General features: G+C 44.3%; 1 protein-coding gene across 1 annotated transcript; it reads right to left on the bottom strand.

Moving 5' to 3' along the window:
* Positions 1-1,488: 1,488 nt before the first annotated feature.
* Positions 1,489-5,077, bottom strand: LOC127666173 (stefin-3-like). The gene is made up of 3 exons (XM_052158928.1): positions 4,895-5,077; positions 3,026-3,127; positions 1,489-1,658 (listed from the first exon to the last, which is right to left on the bottom strand). The coding sequence occupies exons 1-3, from the start codon at positions 4,976-4,978 to the stop codon at positions 1,533-1,535; spliced, it is 312 nt and encodes a 103-aa protein (XP_052014888.1). The 5' UTR covers positions 4,979-5,077; the 3' UTR covers positions 1,489-1,532.
* Positions 5,078-21,774: the final 16,697 nt, after the last annotated feature.

Raw genomic sequence — 21,774 nt, 5'->3', positions numbered from 1 at the left:
TACTCAGGGTTTCATGTGAACCTTCTAATGAATAAAGAAGCCAAGTAGGCAGGACTTGTGGGTTGTTGGGAGGAAGAGAAGAGGCAAGAGAGAGGTACAGACTTTTGGACTGGGACAGGTAGATAGCAGCGATGCCATTTCGGGTGGGAGATCTGCTTGGATCCACTACCAGAGGATTTAGCTTAGGAAGGCTTATAATTTGGATGATAGTTTGTGCCCAGCGATTGAGTCACCATTGATTCTGAGCTAAGTTTGTGTGGTGTTTTCCTTCAGGTGGCAGCTCAACTGGGTTCAAGAGAGAAAGATACAGAGGCAAAGTGTAGGTTTGCAAGAAGTGTACCCCAAAAGGCCGTGGGAATGTTGAAGCATGGGGTTGGTGTGGTGGCAACCTGCCTGAGGGAACTTAGTGAGGTGGGTGGAAAGATTTTGGAGCTCTAAGTCAGAGAGTCTCCACGAGATGAGAACAGGCCAGTCGTGGCCAACAGTGCTTGGTTGGACAGCCTGTCGGGGCCTGCCAGCTTAGGGTGAATTGCATTTTTTATTATTTCCCACAACATGACATGGTGAGGTTTGCACACACTTATGAATATACTGAAAGTCCTTGAAGAGAACACTTGAAATGTCTGAACTGCATGGTATTTATGGCATATACGTTGTTCAATATAAGTACTTAATGGGTCAAATGAAGGCTCAGTGGGAAGGGTGTTTGTCACCAAGTCTAATTACCTCAGTTTGGGCCTTGGAACCATGTGGTGGAAAGAGAACCAATTTCCTCAAGATATCTCCTGACCACAAGTGACCTGTTCAATAAATGACATTATTGTAACAGCATGAAAAACTTAAGTGACACCTGGGGACTAGATGTCCCTGTGCCATCAATGTTCATTTCTTGCTCTTGATTGTTGGTTATTGGTTTTACATGGGGATGGCCTTATGAGAAGTACACACTGCTATTTTCACTAGTGAGCACCAGGAAGCTTTTGCTTGTGATGGGAAATCACTGCAATTAGGGGAGGGGAGAGGGCAGCTTATATATATATATATATATGATTGTTTCAAAACATGAGTTGTAAAATACCAAATTCAGTTTTGAAGTAAGAAAGCAGAGAAGACGTGCTTGATTCCAGGCAAATGAACAGATCAAGGAGTGTGCTTTCCTGACAGACACCATTACACTTGAGTGAGAATGGGGTGGTAAGATCCTTTACACAACTGCAACTGAAACACAGTTTTTATAAGGTTTCCGTTTGGAATTTTTTTTTGTGGAGTTTCTATTCTGAACCCTGAACACTGTGCTCTGTTTGGTAACATGTATATTAAAAATTGGAATGGTACAGAGATTATCATCGCCGTTCCCAAGGATGACACACAAATTCATGAAAATTCCATATTTAAAAGTAATTATCTAGAAAGTCAAGGTCAACACAATACTGAGTAATGAGGGAGGAAAACAGTTATTTTAAGAGTGCATCTTTATTGAAGGCTGCATCTCTTTACAATGAGAAGAATCAGGTCTCTTTAGAATTTGCTGCTTAGAAGTAGGTCAGCTCTTCATTCTTTGTTTTGTTAGTTTGGTAACCCTGAAGTTCCAAATCATCTTCTCCAGAAAGGCCACAGTAGACTTTCATGTGAAGGAAATGACTACACCCTAAATCAATCTGAAAAACATAAAAGAAAAGAAAGAAAGAAAGAAAGAAAGAAAGAAAGAAAGAAAGAGAAAGGAAGGAAGGAAGGAAGGAAGGAAGGAAGGAAGGAAGGAAGGAAGGAAGGAAGGAAGGAAGGAAGGAAGGAAGGAAGAAAATCAGATTATTCACATGGATCTCCACACTATTATAGATCTTTTTTTTGTTAAGATTTGATGTGTCAAGCTCTCTTAAAACAACACTTCTGGTCCAAGACCACCCCCAAGAACTGAACTTACATCAACGCTCAAGTTAAGTGAAAGAACAGTTAATAGTATAGCAGAAAACATATTTCTTAGATATATTTTTAATACCTTTAAAATTTTTATTCAAATTATTTGTATTTCAGTGCATGATGTGAAATGCAATGCCTGAAAACATTAGAAGAGGGTGTTACATCCCCTCAAACTGGAGTCAGAGATGGTTGTGAGCTGCATGTGGGTGCTGAGACCCAAACCCAGGTCCTCTGCAAGAACAGACAGTGCTCCTACCCACTAATCCATTTCTCCATCTGGATTTAATTTATTGTACTTTTCATTAAAATCTTGGCACAGATTAAATTCCAGAGTTACATTTATTTTCATGATGCCTGGAACAGGAGCAGAGGGCAGCCTGTGATTTTGGTGATTCTGTTTTCTGACTTCTAGGTTGGGAGAAAAATTGGAACATAGTTTGATAAGGGAAAAGAAACTGAGATTGACTTTAGAATATATGGACTGTATGGTCCCCATATCTCTGCTGTGTTACAACCTACTTTGTGAATGTACACAAGGCTCCCTCCTTTGCAAAGCAAAAATAAAGAGGCCTAGGTACCACCTGAGTAACATCCCCAGTGGTTTTCTCAGCCTGAAGTTGGGACCTAGACCATCAGTATAAGAACTGCCACTTTTTTCTCTATTGGAACAATAAAAGTTCTGTGTTCTACAGTAGACATTGTGCCCTGGTATCACTTCCTACCTTAAACTTCAAATGCTACTAACCTAAGTACACTAGTATATATGACACTATGATGGGCGTCATACAAAGTGTGTATACATGCATGCACATACGCGTGCTTGTGTGTGTGAGTGTGACCACACTGACTTCTTACTGTAGGTCAGGAGAAAGCTTTCTGTATTCTCAAGGTAAAACAAGGTTACTGTCCTATCATCCAATGGACAGTATTTTGGGGCGGGGGGGGGGGGGGGGGGGCGGGGGCGGGGGCGAGGGCGGGGGGCGGGGGCGGGGGGGGGGGTATCTTCTACTTGCAAGTGTCTTAATTAAAGACCAGTTGTAGAAATGAAGCTAGAGTTGGGGCAACAGGAGACAATCACATCAGTGCTTGAGGAATGTTGGTGTCTAACCTTAATGAAGTAATTTTGTCCAGCGACGACCTGAGATTTATACTCAACGGCTTTGAATTTTTCATATTTGTGATTGGTTTTCTCTTCAAGCTGTGGTCTGACCTTATGAGGAGAAAGAACGAGATGATGTTAGGGCTGTGTTGACTCAGTTTACCTGGGTCACAAATCTGGAAACCTCATCCTGCTGAGAGTCCTCAGAGATGCTGATGATCCTGGATTGACTGCTCAAGCCTCTACCCTCTAATCCCAGAACTTGGAAGACTGAGGCAGGAGAATGTCGTTCAAGAGCAGCATGGGTTATATAGAAAATTCCAGGCTATTGGGACTACCAATTGAATTCTGCCTCAAAAATCTCGCACACGCGTGTGTGCATGCTCTCTCTCTCTCTCTCTCTCTCTCTCTCTCTCTCTCTCTCACACACACACACACACACACACACACACGACACAAACACACACACACAGAGACATGTTTGATCAATAAATACAAAGTAAATGGCATGCACTAGAGATTTTCTATGGGTCCCTCAGATCATTCTAGGCGTGCAATAACCCCTAGGGCCTGAAATGTGTGGAAACCCAATTGTCATAATCTTGGAGGAGTAGCCTGAATTTCCTGACTTAACAAGCAGTTTCCATAGTATCTGCACCATGGTGTTCTCTGGAGGGGGAATGATTGCTGTGGTTGAGAAAATGCTTCCTAAAAAGACAGTTTACTGCCTGTTTCTCTGCCTCCCGACCCTTTAGTGGGAGTTGTCCCCTCAGGCTTTCTCCTGCAACACAGGACAAATGAGTGACATCTGGGAGCCGAGCCACCACTTGGAACCTGTTCACCAACTTGATGTGAGGATTCTAATGAAGATTTAAAGATTTAATATTCCTCAAAAATAACATGCTCCCAGATATTTGTTGAAGTAAAGCTATCAGTGAGACCTGTTTACCCTTAAATATTTAGTCGCTGAATTTTTAGGACTGAGACCTCCTCTAGAATGTTCAGTGCCCTAAGCAAGAAGGTTCCCATCTATTCTACTCACATAAAATCTGATTATGCCTAGCATGATTGGCACATGCCTATAATCCCAGCACTTGAGAAGTTGAGGCAGGAGGAATGCCTTGAGTTTGAGGCTAGTCTGAGTTACCTTCAGGCTAGACCACCTAGTGAGACCAGGTCTCTCTCTCTCTCTCTCTCTCTCTCTCTCTCTCTCTCACACACACACACACACACACACACACACACACACATACACACACACACACACAAGCAAATGACAAAGCAAACCAATCCTGTCCTCCAGGATGATTTGGCTTCAGAGAGGAAACAATGTGATGTAAGAAAATGAGACTGCAAACCTACCTCCATAATTCTTTGCAAAACTGGCAACATGACACATCTTTTTATATAGATGACAGTTAAGCAACATGAATTAACTTGCTAGGAACATTGAGTTCTATTTTGACTGTGATGGTTTGCTGGGCATTGCATCCTGGAATCAGCTCAGGGATCCTTAACAACCTTAGGAGACTCCATGTATCAGTCTCAACCAGAGCAACTGGAAAGTTCCATCAGTAATTAGCGCTCCTGCGATCAGACGATCAGACGTGTGAGCTGTAGAGACCACTCAGCATGAATTCACCTTCAGCTACTGGGGAAACTGAGGCTGCAGTAAAGAGTGTGGCTTGACCGATTTTATTCTAGGTTTATTAAAATTTCTCTGAAAGGCTTAATGTTCCACTTCCAGCTGTATAGAAGTCTGAACTATACCCATATATTTATGGTTTCTGTGATTTTCTTAATTCCATGCCAAATTATGAACCAAATTATGAAAGTTTGTTTTAGGATCAAGTTGTTTTCTAAAATGTATTGACTCACCTTGTCTACGATCTCCTGGATTTCTGGAGTAGCAGGCCTGGTCTCCGACAAGCCTCCCTTAATTATTATGGTGTCTTGATCCATTGCTGCGCAGGATACTGAGAAGAAATGATCCTGCAAGCACGGAGACTCAGGGTTTTAAAGGTATCTGTAAACTCCTTCTCTAATGTGTTATCTCCACAGCATCAGAGGAACTAGGGAACAGAGTGTGGCCTCAGGCAAGTCTTACAGCATCCCTGAGAGGAAATGCTGAGTGGAGTTGGGGGAACTGAGGTAGGGGACATGAGCAAGCATGTGTGTCCAGGACCCAGGTGTGGTGAGCATGGTTCCTCCCTGCACTCTCTGTGCCAATAATGTCATCATGTTGTGTCATAGGGCCAGACATGTATAACTTGAGTTCCTAAATCTGTTAAACCTTGAAGAGTACTTTAAAGAGAATACTCAACAATATCAAGGCTGGTTGCTTAGGATCTGCCCAACTTTATAAAGATAATAAAACTCTCTAATGTGGATTTTTACTTGCAGTTTCAAAAACGTTTATCTCAGAACATGAAGAATAAAATCGAAAACATCTTTATTTCTTATAGTGTTATACTGTTCTCTCTTTCTCTCTCTCTCTCTGTATGTGTGTGTGTGTGTGTGTCTTTGTCTCTCTCTCTTTCCCTTTTTTGTGAGACATGATTTCTTTGTGTAATAGTCACTGGCTGTCTTAAAACTCAACAGGCTGGCCTTGAGCTCACCAATATCTGCCTGCTACTGCTTCCCAAGTGCTGGGAATTAAGACATATGTACCACTATGTCCAGTGATTCCACTTTTAGAAGGGATTTCATGTACCCCAGGATGCCTGTAGTTCAGGCTATCCTCGAACTCACTATGAACCCTGAACTTCTGCCTCTGCTTGCAGAGCCCTGGGATTACAGGCATGGCCTTGAATGTCTGATCCTTCTGCCTCTGCTTCCAAGTGATGGGATTACAGTCAGTAGGTAATTTTTCAAGTAATATCCCAACCATATAAAAGATAAGGCTTCTCAGGAGAAGGCTTGCTGGTATCAAGAGGGAAGTGCTAGGGATGACAGGGAACAGGGACAGAGGCTTTCTGCTCACCCATCCCTGCCCACTGTGGTGATTCCACAAGAGAGAAAAGGGGTAAACTTGTTTGATTCCTAGTGACAGAGACAGGTGCCTGTTATTTTATTGTGTTCTCCTGTATTTGAAACAATTCTACAAATCAAGATAAACGTGAAATATACATATCCAAAACCAGCCAAAATCCTTCTTACTAGGAGGCTGAGATTCTGTCTTAAACAACAACAACAACAACTACAACTACAACAACACCCTGCTAAATCACCTTTCTTTAGTTGTACAGAACCCAGAGTGTCTGGCAATTTTTATACAGCATCAGAATCTTAGGCTTCTTCTTTTAATGCTGTGCATCAAGTGACCTAGCCTGGCTCAGTTTTGTAGATTTCTGTGAAGTTTGACTTACAGAAAAGAAAGATGTTCTTCTGAAAAGAAGGAAAGGGGACTTGGACTGAGAGGCCTCTGCTGAACACTTTTCAGTGAGGTGCAGAGGTTTGCATCCAAGGTCTTTCTGAACAGATTCTCTCAAGTTGACAGGATTATTCATCATGATGGTCAACCAGGGTTCTAATAAGTGATTTTATTGAAGACAGAACCTTTCCATTATGTAGCACATGCAGGCTTTCTGTGAACTCCTCATGTAATCCGCTTTGAGCTTGAACTTGTGAATCTTTCAAATTTTGGGATTATGAACATGTGTCTCTGTGCCCAGTGCTAACATCTGCTAACTTTCAATGCATTGTTCTTATAATTTTCTTTGCTCATGTTCAGACTCAGTAAATGACACGTCGGGGATGGAGGTCAGTGTTGGAGCTCTTTACCAAGCTTACTCAAGGCTTCAATCCCTTGTCTGACCAATAAAAGACATTCTTTCCCAAGGTGGATCATTGAACTGTTCCCTTGAAGACAGCCATAAAACCTAGACACCTTGTTCAAAACTCCCCCTTCCCTTTTGTGTAGGTCTTGACCCTGAGCAGGATGTTTACTGAGCCTTGCCTGGTAGTAGGTCATACAATCTTCATTCTAGGAGGGGTTCTGCCCAGTGCCATAGAGATGGACCTCCTCCTAGACAGACCAAGAATCTGAACAGACCAGCCTTGCTGGTTCTTCTACCCAGTCTTTCAGCAGTAGGTCATGAACCTGTTTGTCCAGTCACATCTGCAGTTAGCTGTCCATTTTGGGTCAAATAAAAATATTAAAAATGATCAGCTGCTTTTCTTGGGTATTTGGGACTCCATTTTCAAAGTGTCCTGTGTCATTTAAAACTTTGATTGCATAAACATTGCACCTTTTTTCCTGTGCTATCTTTTGTCATAGGAGTGTGAACCTTAGAAAGAAGAAGATGAGTCTTACCCTCTTGTGTGCCCCTACATAACTTTCATTGTAATGATTCATTTTGCTCTGAGTCAAAAGTTTGAAATATGCTTACTTGATACACCTTTATTTTAAAAAAATTCTTTTTTTTTGAGACAGGGTTTCACTGAGAATCTCTGGCTGGTGTGGAACTCACTGTGTAGATCAGGTTAGCCTTGAATTCAGAGCCCCACATGCCTCTGCCTCTCAAGTGCTATGATTAAAGTTGAGCACCAGACCACCTGGCTGATAAATTTGAGTGTCAACATCTAGTTCTATGTAGTTGTCCATACAATAATGACAGCAAGTGCCAGAAGGGCCAAGGCATGTTCTTCCAGAGAACGGAAGAGAAATGAGAGGTGGCTGAGAATGATGAAATACTGAAGATGAAAATCAATGGGGAATGAGGAGGGCTTTGCCACACTGTCTTCTGAGTGTGACAAGGCCACATAGGCAAGAACTCACTGACAAGGCCACTGTATACAAGAACTCACTGCAGCTGTGGTCAGTGCTAATTGGAAAGGACAACAAAGTAGCCTGAGAATGCTTGGGGAATATAGTGGGGGCGTGGGGAGGAAGAGTTTGAGGAATATATACATATAAGTATATGTATACACATACACACACACATACACACACACACACACATACACATACACACACACACACACACACACACACATACACATACACATACACATACACATACACATACACATACACATACACATACACATACATATACATATTAAGGCAAGAGGTTAAATTTTGCAGTCACAAAATGTGTGACTTGGTTTTGAGGTCATTAAAATCTGAGCCAGAAGCGGTGGCTTTGGTCTATTTTGGTTGTGAAGAGTTTTTTGAGTATGGTCATAGCTGTAGCCTTAGCAACCCCTTGCATGTTAACTGACTCACTATCTGTATTGGTTTTAATATTAATTTGGAATCTAGAAATTCTAGAAATCTAGAAAATTCTGGATGAGGCCAATTGTAACAAGACATGTTAGGCTCTTCTCCATTCAGACTGCGCACTTGACACTGCAAGAGATTCTCCATCTTGGGTTCATATCTACCATATCTGCAGAAATGCTGACAGAGGACTCCTCTCACCTCCCAGTGGTTCCTATGGTAGCATCCTCCTCCTCCTCCTCCTCCTCCTCCTCCTCCTCCTCCTCCTCCTCCTCTTTTTTTCTTTTTCTTTTGGGACAGGGTTTTTCCGTGTAACTTTGGCTATCCTGGAACTCACTCTGTAAACTAGGCTGGCTTCGAACTCACAGAGATCTGCCTGCAGCTGTCTCCCGAGTACTGGGATTAAAGGAGTGCACCACCACCATCAGGAAATATCTTTCTTAAGAGCACTGATAACAGACTGTGTTTAGTTTGGTTGCTATTGTTCTTTTTGGAATAACTGAAATCTTCTCAGATCCCAGAGTCTGGAGCAATGCTTGGCAGACAATACGTTTTGGTGAATAAGTCATTGTCTCGCCATTCTCCATCAGACATATGGAGATGGTACTTGGAGGAGTGACCCTGACTGTACCTTTCTCATTGCTATCCTATGCACAATGACCATGGCTATGGAAATGCCCAAAAAAATAACTGCTGACTACAGATGTGCTCTTTATCAGGAACGGGTTCTAGGTCTGCCCTACAGAACTCCCATCTAGTGTGGGAAGTAGGAACTGAGCTATCTCTACCTGTCTTGGGAAAGCAGATGGTGTTGGGGAACAGGCAGAAATGGGCTCTGCTCCTTGAGTCGCTTCAGTTGGAGGCTCTTACTGGCCTTATAAACCAAAGCTTCTTTTAAAAATTAGCTGAGGGTCTGCTTCTCCTCTAGTTCTCATAAAGTTCTTTTAATGATTTAGATAGAGGCCATCTTTTTACATTCTGAGAAAAACCCTGAGGCCTAGAGAAACAGTGTCTTGCTCAAGTCCACATGTAGCCAATGGCAGAGCTGGGAGAGTGTGGGGTCAGCTGAGCCTATGAGTCCTCCTCATCCCATACCATCTTCTCTAGCCTCTTCAGAGTATGGTTGACAATGACTTGAGGAAAATTCAGCTCTCTGTGTTCACTGTGAAGCCACCTAAAACCAAGGTGTTCTGAGTCAGTGAGCGTGGTTCGCTTCCAGGTTTGTGCTGAACTTGGCACTTCTTCAGAAATGCCGGAGACAGCTCCAGCATTCCACAAAACCCACTGATGTTACGGACATCTGTTTTGCACAGGAAAAGAACATAGGCAGTAAACATCACTGCGTACTTTGCCTTCTACACTGGGGAGGACCTCACAGTTCAGAGAGGAAGATGAACGCATGGAAAGTGTCCACCATCCCAGCCTGAGAAATGGCTTGGGGAAAAAAAACCTTGCCAGGAAGAGATGGCTGAGCTGAGCCTCGGAGGCCAATGACTTAGTTTCCACTTCTAAATGTCATCTTGAAAAAAAATTTTTTTTAAACGAACAGCTGTTTCATTGAGCTGGAATTGACTTACAAGAAAATGTTCATCTTGGTAACCTTGACATTTTGATATATGCTTGTATATACTACAGTTTGCTAAAGGTGTCTGTATTTGCTGATTTAAGCATATCTGTTTGTTTTTAATGTATAATAATGTATAAAAGGGGTGGATGTGTAGATGAGGTCAGAGTCGGTTCTCTACTTCTGGGATCCAAGATCAAACACAAGCTGTCTGTTTTTTTTGGTCAGTGGACTGAGCTCTCTCTCTGGCCCTTGTGTGCTGTCCCCTTCATGTGTCTCCACAGTCCCTGTCCCCAAGCAATCAACAATCCCTGTTGTTCTGTCCAATTCACACATCTTTCATGTGTGTGTCCTCCGACGGAGCGAGCCTTCTCGTACTTGATCTGTTCTGAGGTTCACTCATGGTGTTCCGTGTAGTAACACCCCATTCTTTACCCCTGTCATATTTTACGGAATGGATATGCCTCTGTTTGTTGACCTGCCAAGGGACATGAAAGTTGTTTTCACATTTTAGTAATAAAAATATCACTGTTGTAAGTGTTTATGGTACTTACTCTGGCCTTATTTCTTATACCTAGGAGTAGTGAGGCTGTAAAGCATGGTTAGTCTGTGATATTTATTTTTCAGTTATCATATGGAATAATGGGTTCCATTGGACCGGTTTCATATACCTATGGAATCGCATGTTGTTCTTCTTATCCATCCCTACGTGTTTACAGTTTTAGTGACTTAAACCTTATTTTCCAATGGTCCTAACAACTTTACTTTCTCACCAAGGTTTGAGAGTTCTAGTGTCTCTAGATCTTGGCTAATGAAAATGCACTAATAGTAAAGGGGACAGACCGAAGCTCAGAGTTTTTAATCCCCCAACCCCACCTCTAACAAGTTGCCTGTATGCTCCATAACAACTTCTTTTCCTTGGAAAAGTTTTATGATTATTCTGTAAATACATCACAACAACGTTTTACACAATGTTTGCAATGTACAAGGTGTTTGTTGCAAGTTTTCTAGGAGTTCTTACAGGAGGATTGCATAGCTTATCTGCAGATACTGTGCCATCTAGTCTAAATGAGTGCATTGTGGAGGTCCTAGAAGCCATCCCTTGCTGACCTGAAGGTCAGCTTTACTACTGGAAAATTCTGGATATGAGCTCTGTCTGTCTGTCTGTCTGTCTGTCTCTCTTTCTTTCTGTTTCTAGATTTTGAATATTCCCTAAAGGCCCACTAATCAAATGTCATCAAGAATCAGATTCTCATTCCACTCCACTCCCCACCCCTGGCCCCCACCCAAGGTGTGATTTTGAATGTCCCCAAAGGCCACTTGTTAAAGGCCTGGCCCAGTTTGTGGCACTATTGGGAGTGGTGGAAACCAGCGCTGGGGCCCAGCAAAAGGAAGTTGGGTGTGAAGAGTCCTGGCTTCCGGGAACTAACTAGTCCTGCTTTGATCCACTGCACAGCCACTGACCCAAAGCAGCAGGATTAAGTGATTATGTGCTGGTATAAGCTTTTCCTCCCTTTAACTTGATTATCTCGGGTATTTTGTCACGGTGACGGACTAAAAGCTGAGTGCCAGTGTGTGTGACCTATATGTCCCTTCTGGTCTTCTAGCTTACTTTCCTAGTCTTGTAATGGATGCTTTGGCTGAGCAGATATTTCTAATCCTAAAGAAGTCCATTTCCATCCTTTCGTGGTTATTGTCTATGTCGTCTTTTAAAAATATTTGCCTTCCATACAGTTTAGGAACATATATCTTCCTATGGTTTCTTATGCTTGCTTTCCAGACTTAAGCCTTTGCATTAAATATATAGCCCAGCTGAATTTATTTTCATGTGCGTGTGGTGTGATGCAGAGAGGAGTGTAGAATTTTTCTTTAGTGTTTCTTTACAGACAGCTGATGCTCCTGCATTGCTTACTGAAAAGGAAGGAACCACAGAAACGAACCCATTCTTTTACATTGCGTTTCATCAACACCTTCCTTGAGAACAGATGGTGGGTCTATGATGTGGGAGGTACTCTCTTCTCTATTCACCTTCCAGGACCTGGGGACCCCTAGAAGAGAAAAAGAAAAGAACTTTCCAGAAAGTCTCTAGATCCGGAGTGATCCGGAGTAATCCAGAGTGATCCGGAGTGATCCGGAGTGATCTGGAGTAAGGCAAGTGGAAGGCCTGGCCTCCACTGGGCCCCAGACAAAGGTGTAAATGATAGACTTCTCACCAGGGTAGATTTGGGGGCTGCCAGGACAAAGCTGCGAGTTTCCTGATTTCTCCACTTCCCTAGGGGCGTTTGCGCGCACCTGCTTTCCCATCCCAGCTGCTAAACTGTGGTGGAGGGGAGAATCCAGCACACACCCTCAATCAACATCAGATACCGGGGGTGTGGGGTGGGGATGGGGGCGTAAATCCACCACACACCCTCAACATCAGATACAGGTGGGGAACAAACCCCTGCGGGATTTGTGTGTCTTGGCTAGAGTAAGTGCTGAGGGATGCAAAAATGTGGCGGCACCCTGTGTGATTTGAAAACTGAGCCCTAGGCATCTGTGATTCTCAGCACTTAGGCAATCAATCGTCTCTTCTTTCGCACGCAGAAGCAGTGTTTTCTTGATTAAAAAAACTTGTTAAACCATAAGCATCATTCTTCCTACGTGACTTCCAAGCACCTACCCCTACCCATTCCCAAAGCCTGTGGCTAGAAAGGATAATGCCTTGCTGTACAGGAAAAGGAGACAGATTTACAATATGGAGAGAACAGGGTTGGGTTAATTCTGCAGAAATGTTGAAAACCTAAAGGATGTATCTAATTATTACTTGCATTTATATTAAAATGTCTCTAGACTATGCTCAGTTTAGAGATTGATATTTGCAGAAGACAGCCCTCCCTGTCCTCATATAAAGTACAGATGGAATTTATTGTTCCATAACCAGGATCATGACATTCTGAGCACTTGGAATTTCCTTGAAAAAAATTTTTTCCCTGACTTCTTTGGCCACCAAAATTTTCTGGAACTGCAAGAAAAACTTTTGTATTACAAGAAGTAATAAAGATTCTAGGCAAGAGGAGGCACGAACTTCTACAGAGGCTTTTTCTTGTTCTGTAACAGGTGAGAGGGGAGGGAACTTGGCAGATGGCCAAGTTAACAAAAGTAAAGCTTGCGCTGGAGACGGCTCGGCGGTTAAGAGCGCTGGCTGCTCTTCTCTCTAGAGGAGAGAGGTCCTGAGTTCAAGTTCCAGCAACCACCTGGTGGCTCACAACCATTTGTAATGGGATCCGATGCCTTCTTCCGGTGTGTCTGAAGACAGTGACAGTGTACTTGAACTTATTTATAATAAAATAAATACATCTTAAACAAACAAAAGAACCCAGAGAGGTTCAGAGTTTGCAAGGGTTAGCAGGAAGGCAAGAAGGGCCTAGAACGTGCTGGGCTCTGAACCGGCTACCATAACTGAGGCGCTTGTAGAAGAGGCAGCCGAAGCGAACAAATCTGTGAGTCTGTCTGCAGGTGCGCCATTTGCATTATGGTGTCAAGCATTTTGTTTGTTAAATACATATTTTTACATGTATTTGTTGTGCGTGTACATGCGTACGTAAGCCATAGTGTGAATGTGAGGTGTGTGTGTGTGTGTGTGTGTGTGTGTGTGTGTGTGTAGGTCAGAGCATAATTCATGGGAGTCCATTCTTCCTTTCCACCATGTGGGTTCAGGGATTGGACTCAGGTCCTTTGGCTTGGTGGCTGGTGAGCCATCTCTTCATCTCCAACCTTTTCAATCATCAAACGTTCAGCAACCCATAGCTTTTCTTGATTCAGAATGCAAAAAGTGGTAAAAACCAAACTGGAGTCATTTTGGTTAAACCCTAACCAGATAAATAAGCAATGGAAGCTGGCAGGCACTGTATGAAGGATTCTAAGCTTTTAGTACCATGCTAGAACTGTCATCTTGTACAGTGGCTACCACAAAGCTTCATTCTATAAGGACTATCTATCTATTAACTGCCCTTCTTACCCTTGGACTGTGTGCTGGGTCTTATGTCAACCTGACACACAAACTAAAGTTATCTGAAAAGAGGGAACCTCAACTGAGAAAAGGTCTCCATAAGATCTGGCTGTAAGGCATTTTCTTAGTTGGTGATTGATGGGGGAGGGTCATTATGGGTGGGGTCACCCCTGGGCTGGTGGTCCTGGGTTCTATAAGAAAGCAGGCTGAATAAGCTAGGGGAAGCAAGCCAGTAAGCAGCATCCCTCCATGGCCTCTGCATCAGCTCCTGCCTCCAGGATCCTGTCCTGTGTGAGTTCCTGTCCTAACTTCCTTCAGCGATGGGCAGTGCTGTGGAAGTGTAGGCTGAATAAACCCTTTCTACCTCAATTTGCTTTTTGGGCCATGCTGTTTCATTGCATGAAAATAAGTAAGACAGACTGACACCCTAAGTAAGACAGGCTGAAACCCTAAGTACAACAGACTGACACCACCCATGTCATTGATTCTCACAACCAAGAATTAACATTTCAAAATAACTTGTGCAACCCTGTCTTCTTTGTCTTTTAAAAAACTCCCTCTTGCCTCCATCTTGAATGCACCTATGGCCTGGGATGTCCACTGCCCTACTCCACCCTTAGCTATCTTTGGATAATCTCCTTATTTGTCATTTAGGTTGATGTGAGTGCAATAGAAATTAGTTTCTTTTTCCTTTTCCATGGGACAGTAGAGCCAGTATTTCCAATAATCCCACTGATTGCTGAGAGCATCCCAAATAATCCACAGAAGCATCTATGAGCCAGGGATTATTCAAACATCGGCTCAGCAGCCTGACTGATGAGTTGAGCTATGTTTTTGCCAGTAGATGAGGAAAGGAGGTGAGCTAATCCATAATGGATATCCAGCAAGCACCCTGGCAGACTGAAGTCAACCCAGCCAATTTTTATGACTAACTGGAAATGCCAGGGAGGAGTGGAGTTATGCAACCAACATCGCTGGATCTATCACTGGAAGAAGACTGTAAATCTTCCAGACGTAGGCGCTTCCCAAAATAACCATGTCAGTTTATACCTTGGGGAAAAAGGGCCTAAAGATTTATATGTGAATATAGGAAAAACATTCTCGAAAGGCTTCTTATTTTTTAAAAGTATTTTATTTTGCATATATGTGTGCATGTGTGCCACCAAGTGCACATAGCAGTCACAGAACAACTGCAGAAGTCAGTTCTCTCCTTCCAGGGTGCGGTTCCCAGGGATCAAACTCAGCTTACCTGGCTTTGAGACGAATGCCCTGCAGCCATCGAGCCATCTCGGTAGCCCAAAGGCTTCGAGATAAATGTTAATATATGAGTTTGGCTTTCACATGGATCAATATGTGCCTGGGGACCCACTGCATCCGAGTGAACTGAGACGCTGGTGCAAGGCAGACTCCTGAGCTGCTGGGCTGCTGTCTTTAAAAAGAGTGTGTATTTCAAAGAGGAGTCCTTGTGATTCTTAGGCGTATTACTCTTTGGAGCACAACAACTCACAGTTTGGTATCCTAAGCCTGTGGTGGTAGGTGAAGGGTGTGTGTGTGTGTGTGTGAAAAAATGTAGAAACCAGGAATGGTCTATTATTAGATAGACACAGTTCCTCAAAAGAGAAAACGCAAGTGGCCCAAGGGATGAGCTAAAGCAGATCTTGGCAGCATGTGCCAGTCATTCCAAAAGGGCATAGGTCAGTTCTGGGTTCATATAATGGGCTAGTCTTTCCAGTGTTGGTCCTAGCCCAGTGCTGTGGGACCAGTTCCAACTGAGGATTCTGTGCCTGTCATCAACAGGATGTAGTTAGACGTAAGGATTGCCACATTGTCATCCAGAAGCCAATCTGCTTTCATAAATGTGTGCGATGGGATGTGTCAATGAAAAATAAGTAAAATAGAGAGCCAGTCTACTCAATATATCTCCATAACCCATGGCCTGTCGTTACCTTCTGGGTCATTTCTAATCACTTTTTGGCCTAAGATCAAATGTAGTATCTGTTCCCTCTTAACCCCGAACGGTCCTTTTCCCTTGCCCTGACCCAGGCAGTGGGAAGAAAGAAAGGCAGAGTTAAATATTCAAACTTCTCTCTTCTTGGACCCATACTGCTCTGCATCCTTACAGAGTTGGTGTATTAGCCTCACCTGCAACAGCAGATGGAAACTTGCAGAACATTGCCGCTGTGGAAAGCCTAGAAACCTCCGACTTCAAAGCTGTCGCACAGATACCCTGGGGCAGTGCTGTCAGGAACCGCTCAAACTCCTGGTTTCACAAGTCTTTCCACTTCACTGGTCTCCTCTCCCTGCTTTCTTCATCAAAGCATTTGCCACTCCGTATTCATCCTTACTCACACCTTCTGGCTGTGTCCCATCTAACACCTCCCTCCCAACCCATACTTTCTCATACACTTAAAAACAGATATCTCTTTATGTGATGGGTGCCTCTGCTACCCATCAAATGTATTTTAAATTCCGAGAATACAGTTCAAGTCCTCAAGGGTCGTTTTGAACCAGAAATCCCTCAGAAATCCTTCCCAGCTCACATACTCTCTCGCCTCTTCCTTGGTTCCATCTTTGCTCCCAACACCTCATCCCCACCACAGTGTCTCCCCTGCTCCCCAGGGATAGCATCCTTCCTTTTCCATCAATTTACATCCGACTCTGCTTGCTTTCTAATCCAACACTTCCCATATGCTCTCTCTTTTCCCTAGATCTTGGCTTACGCCACACATGGCCTATTACCTCATTCATTCCGTGTAATTTTCTATCTATTATGTGTATCTCCTCTCTAGGAACTGACTGTAATCTCTTCTATGAAGATTGTTGTCTAGACTGTTACTCCAGCCAAGCTCCTAGACTATCATCATCACGGTTGCTTAGCAAACATGTGACTAAGTTCACAGATCTCCCACTGTCTTATGGGAGAAGTTGGCCCATGTGTATATATGGAGTTCTCGAAGGCCACTGGATGAACACATTTTAGTCAAGTTTTCCTTTTTGCAGTTAAGGAAAACTAGAATCAGAGTTTACAAAACTTGTTAGCTGCAGAACTGAAACTAGACATAGCTGCCACATATTTCTTTAACTAGTTAATGTCTGAGACAGAATCTGATGATGTAGCTATAGCTGGCTTGGTACTCACTATGCAGCCCAAGCTGACCTTGAGCTCGAAACAATCATGCCTCAATGTCAAATGCTGAGATTATAGTCTTGTGTCATCTGTTCTTGTAAGTGGGAGCTTAGTAGACCCTGTGCTAGTGTCGTGTGTGTGTGTGTGTGTGTATGTGTGTGTGTGTCTGTGTGTGTGTGTCTGTATGTGTGTGTGTGTATGTGTGTGTCTGTGTGTGTGTGTGTGTCTGTATGTGTGTGTATGTGTGTGTCTGTGTGTGCGTGTCCAGGTATCCAGGCAGGAATAAGAACCTTGCAAAGAGATAAGAATAACCCAGTGCAGACTGACTTGATCAACCTAGATCAGACTTCTGGGACTCTAATGCCAGGTGCTCGCTGTCAGCATATTTAAAACACAGCGCAATGTGGGGAAAAGGTTTCCCGCCAACAATTAGTCCAATTAGTCCAATTCCAGGTACACAATAAAGCTTAAGGTGTGACTGCATAGAAACTCCTTTACAGAGTACATGTGACCACAAGGGTGGGTTCCTTAGCTAAAAGGCCTAGAATCTAGTGTAATCTCTGACTGACTGCATAGAGGTCAACAGGCCATGAGGTTCATGTGACATCTCCCCTAAGGGTGGGTAATGACCTAGGGAGGAGAGAGTCTGGGATAATCGTTCTGAAGGATTTGGGTGAGGTCTGCCTCTATAGCATAAGGTCGGTGAGGTCTGCTTCTACAGATAGCTTAAGACCACCAGGTCTTAAGCAAATTCCACTCTCAGCTTTCTGGGCAGAAAAAAAATGGAATTTATCTCCTTCACTGAGGAGAGGCCCTGTGTATTTACCTTTCCTGGTTCCCTGGGGTTCTGTGGCTGCAAGGACATTCGTATCTCCAACATCTGTGTACAAGGCCTCATTTCAGCCAGGGATGTGGTAATGTGGTTCAAGTCGATACCCTCACAGGATTATTGGGATCAAAATAACTTTTCAACATGGAGCCTAAGTTTAAGAAGGCTTATGCTGGATGGGTTTAAATTTATTTCCATTCTCAAAGGGGAGGCTTGCCAGAGAGTGGCTAGCACTGTAGTCAATGGCATGATTTCAAAACAGGAAGAGCTGAGTTCACGGCTTTGTGCAGGTTGGCAACCCTTGGGAAGCGTCTTCACCTTTGATCATACATTTCTATGTCTGTAAAATAGAGACAATGATAACTACTGTACCAGATGTAAGAATTACACAAAGATTTATGTAGAATAGTGACTTTGGTGTATACGAATCATTTGGGCACCATTACATATGTGGAAGATAGCATGTTTTTATTTCCAGATATGGCCTTGTCTTGACATTGACAGACTCTCACGTAGCCCAGGTTGGCATCAGAGTTGCTATGAGGCCGAGGCTGGCATTGAACTCCTGATCCTATCAGCACTTTCCTTTCGTCTTAGGATCACGTGTGCACCACCATGCCTGGCTCTCCTCAGGACACCTTCAAACCACAGCAGTCATTCTTGCATCCTGGGTGCTCATTGCCTCTTGAAAGGCCTGGGGCGCAAGGGGAAGTGGGGAAGGCAGAGCAGGGTAGGAGGTGCTGCTCTTTGGGGTCGTAAATAGATTGGTTTTAAATATTTGAAGTGATATGAAATGTAACCAGAGTAGGCCGAGCTCCTAGCTTTTTCCTCCCTCCCTCCCTCCCTTCCTCCCTCCCTTCCTCCCTCCCTTCCTCCCTCCCTCCCTCCCTTCCTCCCTCCCTCCCTCCCTCCCTCCCTCCCTCCCTCCCTCCCTCCCTCCCTCCCTCCCTCCCTCCCTCCCTCCCTTCCTTCCTTCCTTCCTTCCTTCCTTCCTTCCTTCCTTCCTTCCTTCCTTCCTTCCCCAACTGTAAGATGTGGTCCTCAGAGATGGTACTCCGTGGATCACGCTGAGTGCTGGCTCTGCGGCAAGGCCTGCTTGTCTTCTGTCTGTCCGGTCCTTCTCCTTTCGTGGTCCATGCTTGGTCCTTGGCAGACGCGTGCTCTCCTGCACCCTCTGCTCCTGTTCAGTTACACCGACTCTGACTCTGTCCTCTCTCTCCCCTGAAGGGCAGCAGTACTCGGCTTCCCCTCCATCTTCCTCCCTAGCCACTTTCTTTAGTGCGTTCTTCTTACAGTAGCCAAGGTTTCCTTCCTAAAGGCAATTCTGGGGACTGGCACGACAGTAAGTACTGTTGGTAGAGCTCTTGCCTAGTGTGGACGAAGCCCAGGGTTTGGTCTCCAGCACTGTAGTAAATACTCAAGAGAAAGCAAGTCTTGTCACATTGTTTTCTAAACTAGCACCTTCCATAGGCTTCCACTGCTCTTAGGATGAAATTCTCACCTTTTTTTCTTTTGAGACAAGGTCTCACTTTAGCTCGGGGACTCACGGAACTACTGAGCAACCTAGGCTGGACTCATAGTCAAGACAATTGTCCTGGCAAATTGTGACACTCCCCCCTCCTCCCCACCCCACCCCTGAAAAATAAAATCACTCACATCGTGAAAAATAAAAACATCATGCAGCTAGTTTAAGGACATTTAATAAACACTGGTTAAACCTAAACTCTCCAAACACATCTCCAAACTGCCGGTGAGAACTGGCTCTTCCCTGGGCTCTGATAGACAAATGCTAATAATAAGAGTTTTACTAAGACTTCTCATGTGGTGAGTTATGATTTCATACTAAACTAACCTGGCTGTCAGAGCCGGCTTCTCTATGAGGTTACTCCATTTCTGAGTCTATACCGTTTCAGCAATTCACTGAAACCCTCAGAGATCCTAACATCACCCCAGTTCTGGACACACTCCAGAAACGCTTTGATCTCACAAAAGACAGAGTTGTCAGCGGGCTTCTCCATCAGGTGGGCTCCCTATGTCTCCTGGGTAGTGGCGTTGAACTTTGTGGGCTCCGCTGAAGCCCCTAATGATGGTGTGACCCAGGGTGTGCCCCTCCTTGGAGTTCACAGCCTCACAGGCGGCTGGCTGCTGGGATGTAGCACCAGACAAGCTACGAGCAGATGGTGCTTCAGTGGCTGAGCTGCTGGCGCTGCCCCGAGAACAGATCTCATCTGATGGTCCAGAGCCGCAACCAGTTAAAGCTACCTCAACATCTGTGCAGTTTCCTAGGGGCCCTTTTTCTTGCCCGCTGCTTATGCTGGACACCCTTGCCTGTACTTCTGTATACCTGGTTGATACCTTTTTATCCTTCGGGTCTGCTACGGCCTGAATTGAGTCCTTGCAAGGAGAAGAGGAAATTAAATTAAAACGAAGTCATTAGGGTGAGTTCTAATCCAATATAACTGCCACCTCCTTATAAACGGGGAAGGGAAAACCACATGAAGATATCAGGAAACAGAGGAGACAAACCTAAGAGGAAAGCAGTCGGAGAGGAGACACCCTGCTTTCAGATTCCAGAACTTCGGGGTGGTGCGCCTCGAGACTTAGGCACCGGTCGGTGGCTCTTTGTTCTGGTGGCCCCCATTTAGACTGGAACGCCATTTTCCCTGGGTCACATCCCCTTCCCTCCATTGTCCGTGTGTCTCTGAAATAGACTCCTGCGATTACTAGTATTTAGCAATTCTTTCCATAGTCTACTGGAATAACCCTTCACTCCAACCACTCCCCCACCCACACACCTTTGTCTTTCCTTTTGTCTAATCCACAGATAGAATGACAGTCAATAGTTGAATGCATGCATAATGCATGGGTGGCTAAAATCTGAGAGGTTAAGTTAAGGTTAACCAAGAGTCAGCTAGAGCTAGACACCCTGCCCCCCTCCCCCCCCCTCCCGCACGCACGTGAGCGACATTTGGGGACGATTCAGAGCGGGAAGGGAAGAGAGACAGAGACAGAGATAGACAGACAGACAGACACACACACACAGACAGAGATAGAGACAGAGAGACAGAGACACACAGAGAGAGACAGAGACACAGAGAAAGAGAGAGACAGAGAGAGACAGAGACAGACAGAAAGAGACAGAGACAGACAGAAAGAGATAGAGACAGAGAGAGACAGAGACAGAGCCATTCCTGGCGAAGACCACACTTTAACTCCAGGGCCAGTGGAAAACGCTGACATACGCAGATAATTAACATGCTGCCGAAGGCCAGATTCCTTAGTGACAGGAGAGTTCTCCTCACCCTTTTCTGGTTCTGTTGGGAATCAATTGCTGTGTCTTCCCTCTGGGCACAATGACACACACCACTTTATCTTATCTGCAAGCCAGAGCAAGACCAGGCGTTTGTTGATTTTCCAGGAGTTCGGGGTGGGGAGAGTGAGGGGAGCCTGGGGGTGTGGGGTGGAGTCAGCTGGTATAAAATCCATAAGTAGTCACACCAGAGTTCCAGGCAGATGATTGATGACTCAGACACTCAGTAAGCCAACCTGCATGACAAATTCAGAGCTGTGCATGGTGGCATATTCTGTAATGCTAGCACTTGAGTTTGAGGCCAGCCTGGGGGCATGTAGTGAGATTAGCCTGGGCTGTGTAGTAAGAACCAGTCTTAAAACCAAACAAAGCTCTTGCTTTCCTGCTCTTCCCTTCCCCCTCCCCATTCTCTTCCCCCTCTCTTTCCTCGTGCTCCTGCCTGGCCTCTACCCCCCTACTCTCTGCTTTTCTCTGCCTCTATTACCCTCTTAGCTCCCCTTCCCATGGCCTTAATAAATTCTCTTCTATACCAAAAAAAAAAAAAAAAAAAAAAAAAACCAACCAAAAAACAAAAGAACTAAGCAACAAAACCAAAGCAAAACAAAGAAACAACAACAACAACATGCCACCCCCCTCCCCCAGTCAAACACAGATCATGAGTTAGTCTGTTGTTTTGTGGGGGAAAGAAAACAATAGTGTCCTTTGGGTCTGAA

Source organism: Apodemus sylvaticus, chromosome 15, assembly GCF_947179515.1.
Source record: "Apodemus sylvaticus chromosome 15, mApoSyl1.1, whole genome shotgun sequence".
Lineage (NCBI taxonomy): Eukaryota > Metazoa > Chordata > Mammalia > Rodentia > Muridae > Apodemus > Apodemus sylvaticus.
This window is presented reverse-complemented; position numbering and strand designations above follow the sequence as displayed.

What these genes read in the sequence shown, in the direction of transcription:
- LOC127666173 (XM_052158928.1), bottom strand. Translation starts at nt 4,978, where the DNA reads ATGGATCAAGACACCATAATAATTAAGGGAGGCTTGTCGGAGACCAGG. An exon ending in TCCAGGAGATCGTAGACAAG is followed by an intron (nt 3,128 to 4,894) that starts GTGAGTCAATAC and finishes TCTCCTCATAAG; the next exon opens with GTCAGACCACAGCTTGAAGA. An exon ending in GACAAAATTACTTCATTAAG is followed by an intron (nt 1,659 to 3,025) that starts GTTAGACACCAA and finishes TATGTTTTTCAG; the next exon opens with ATTGATTTAGGGTGTAGTCA.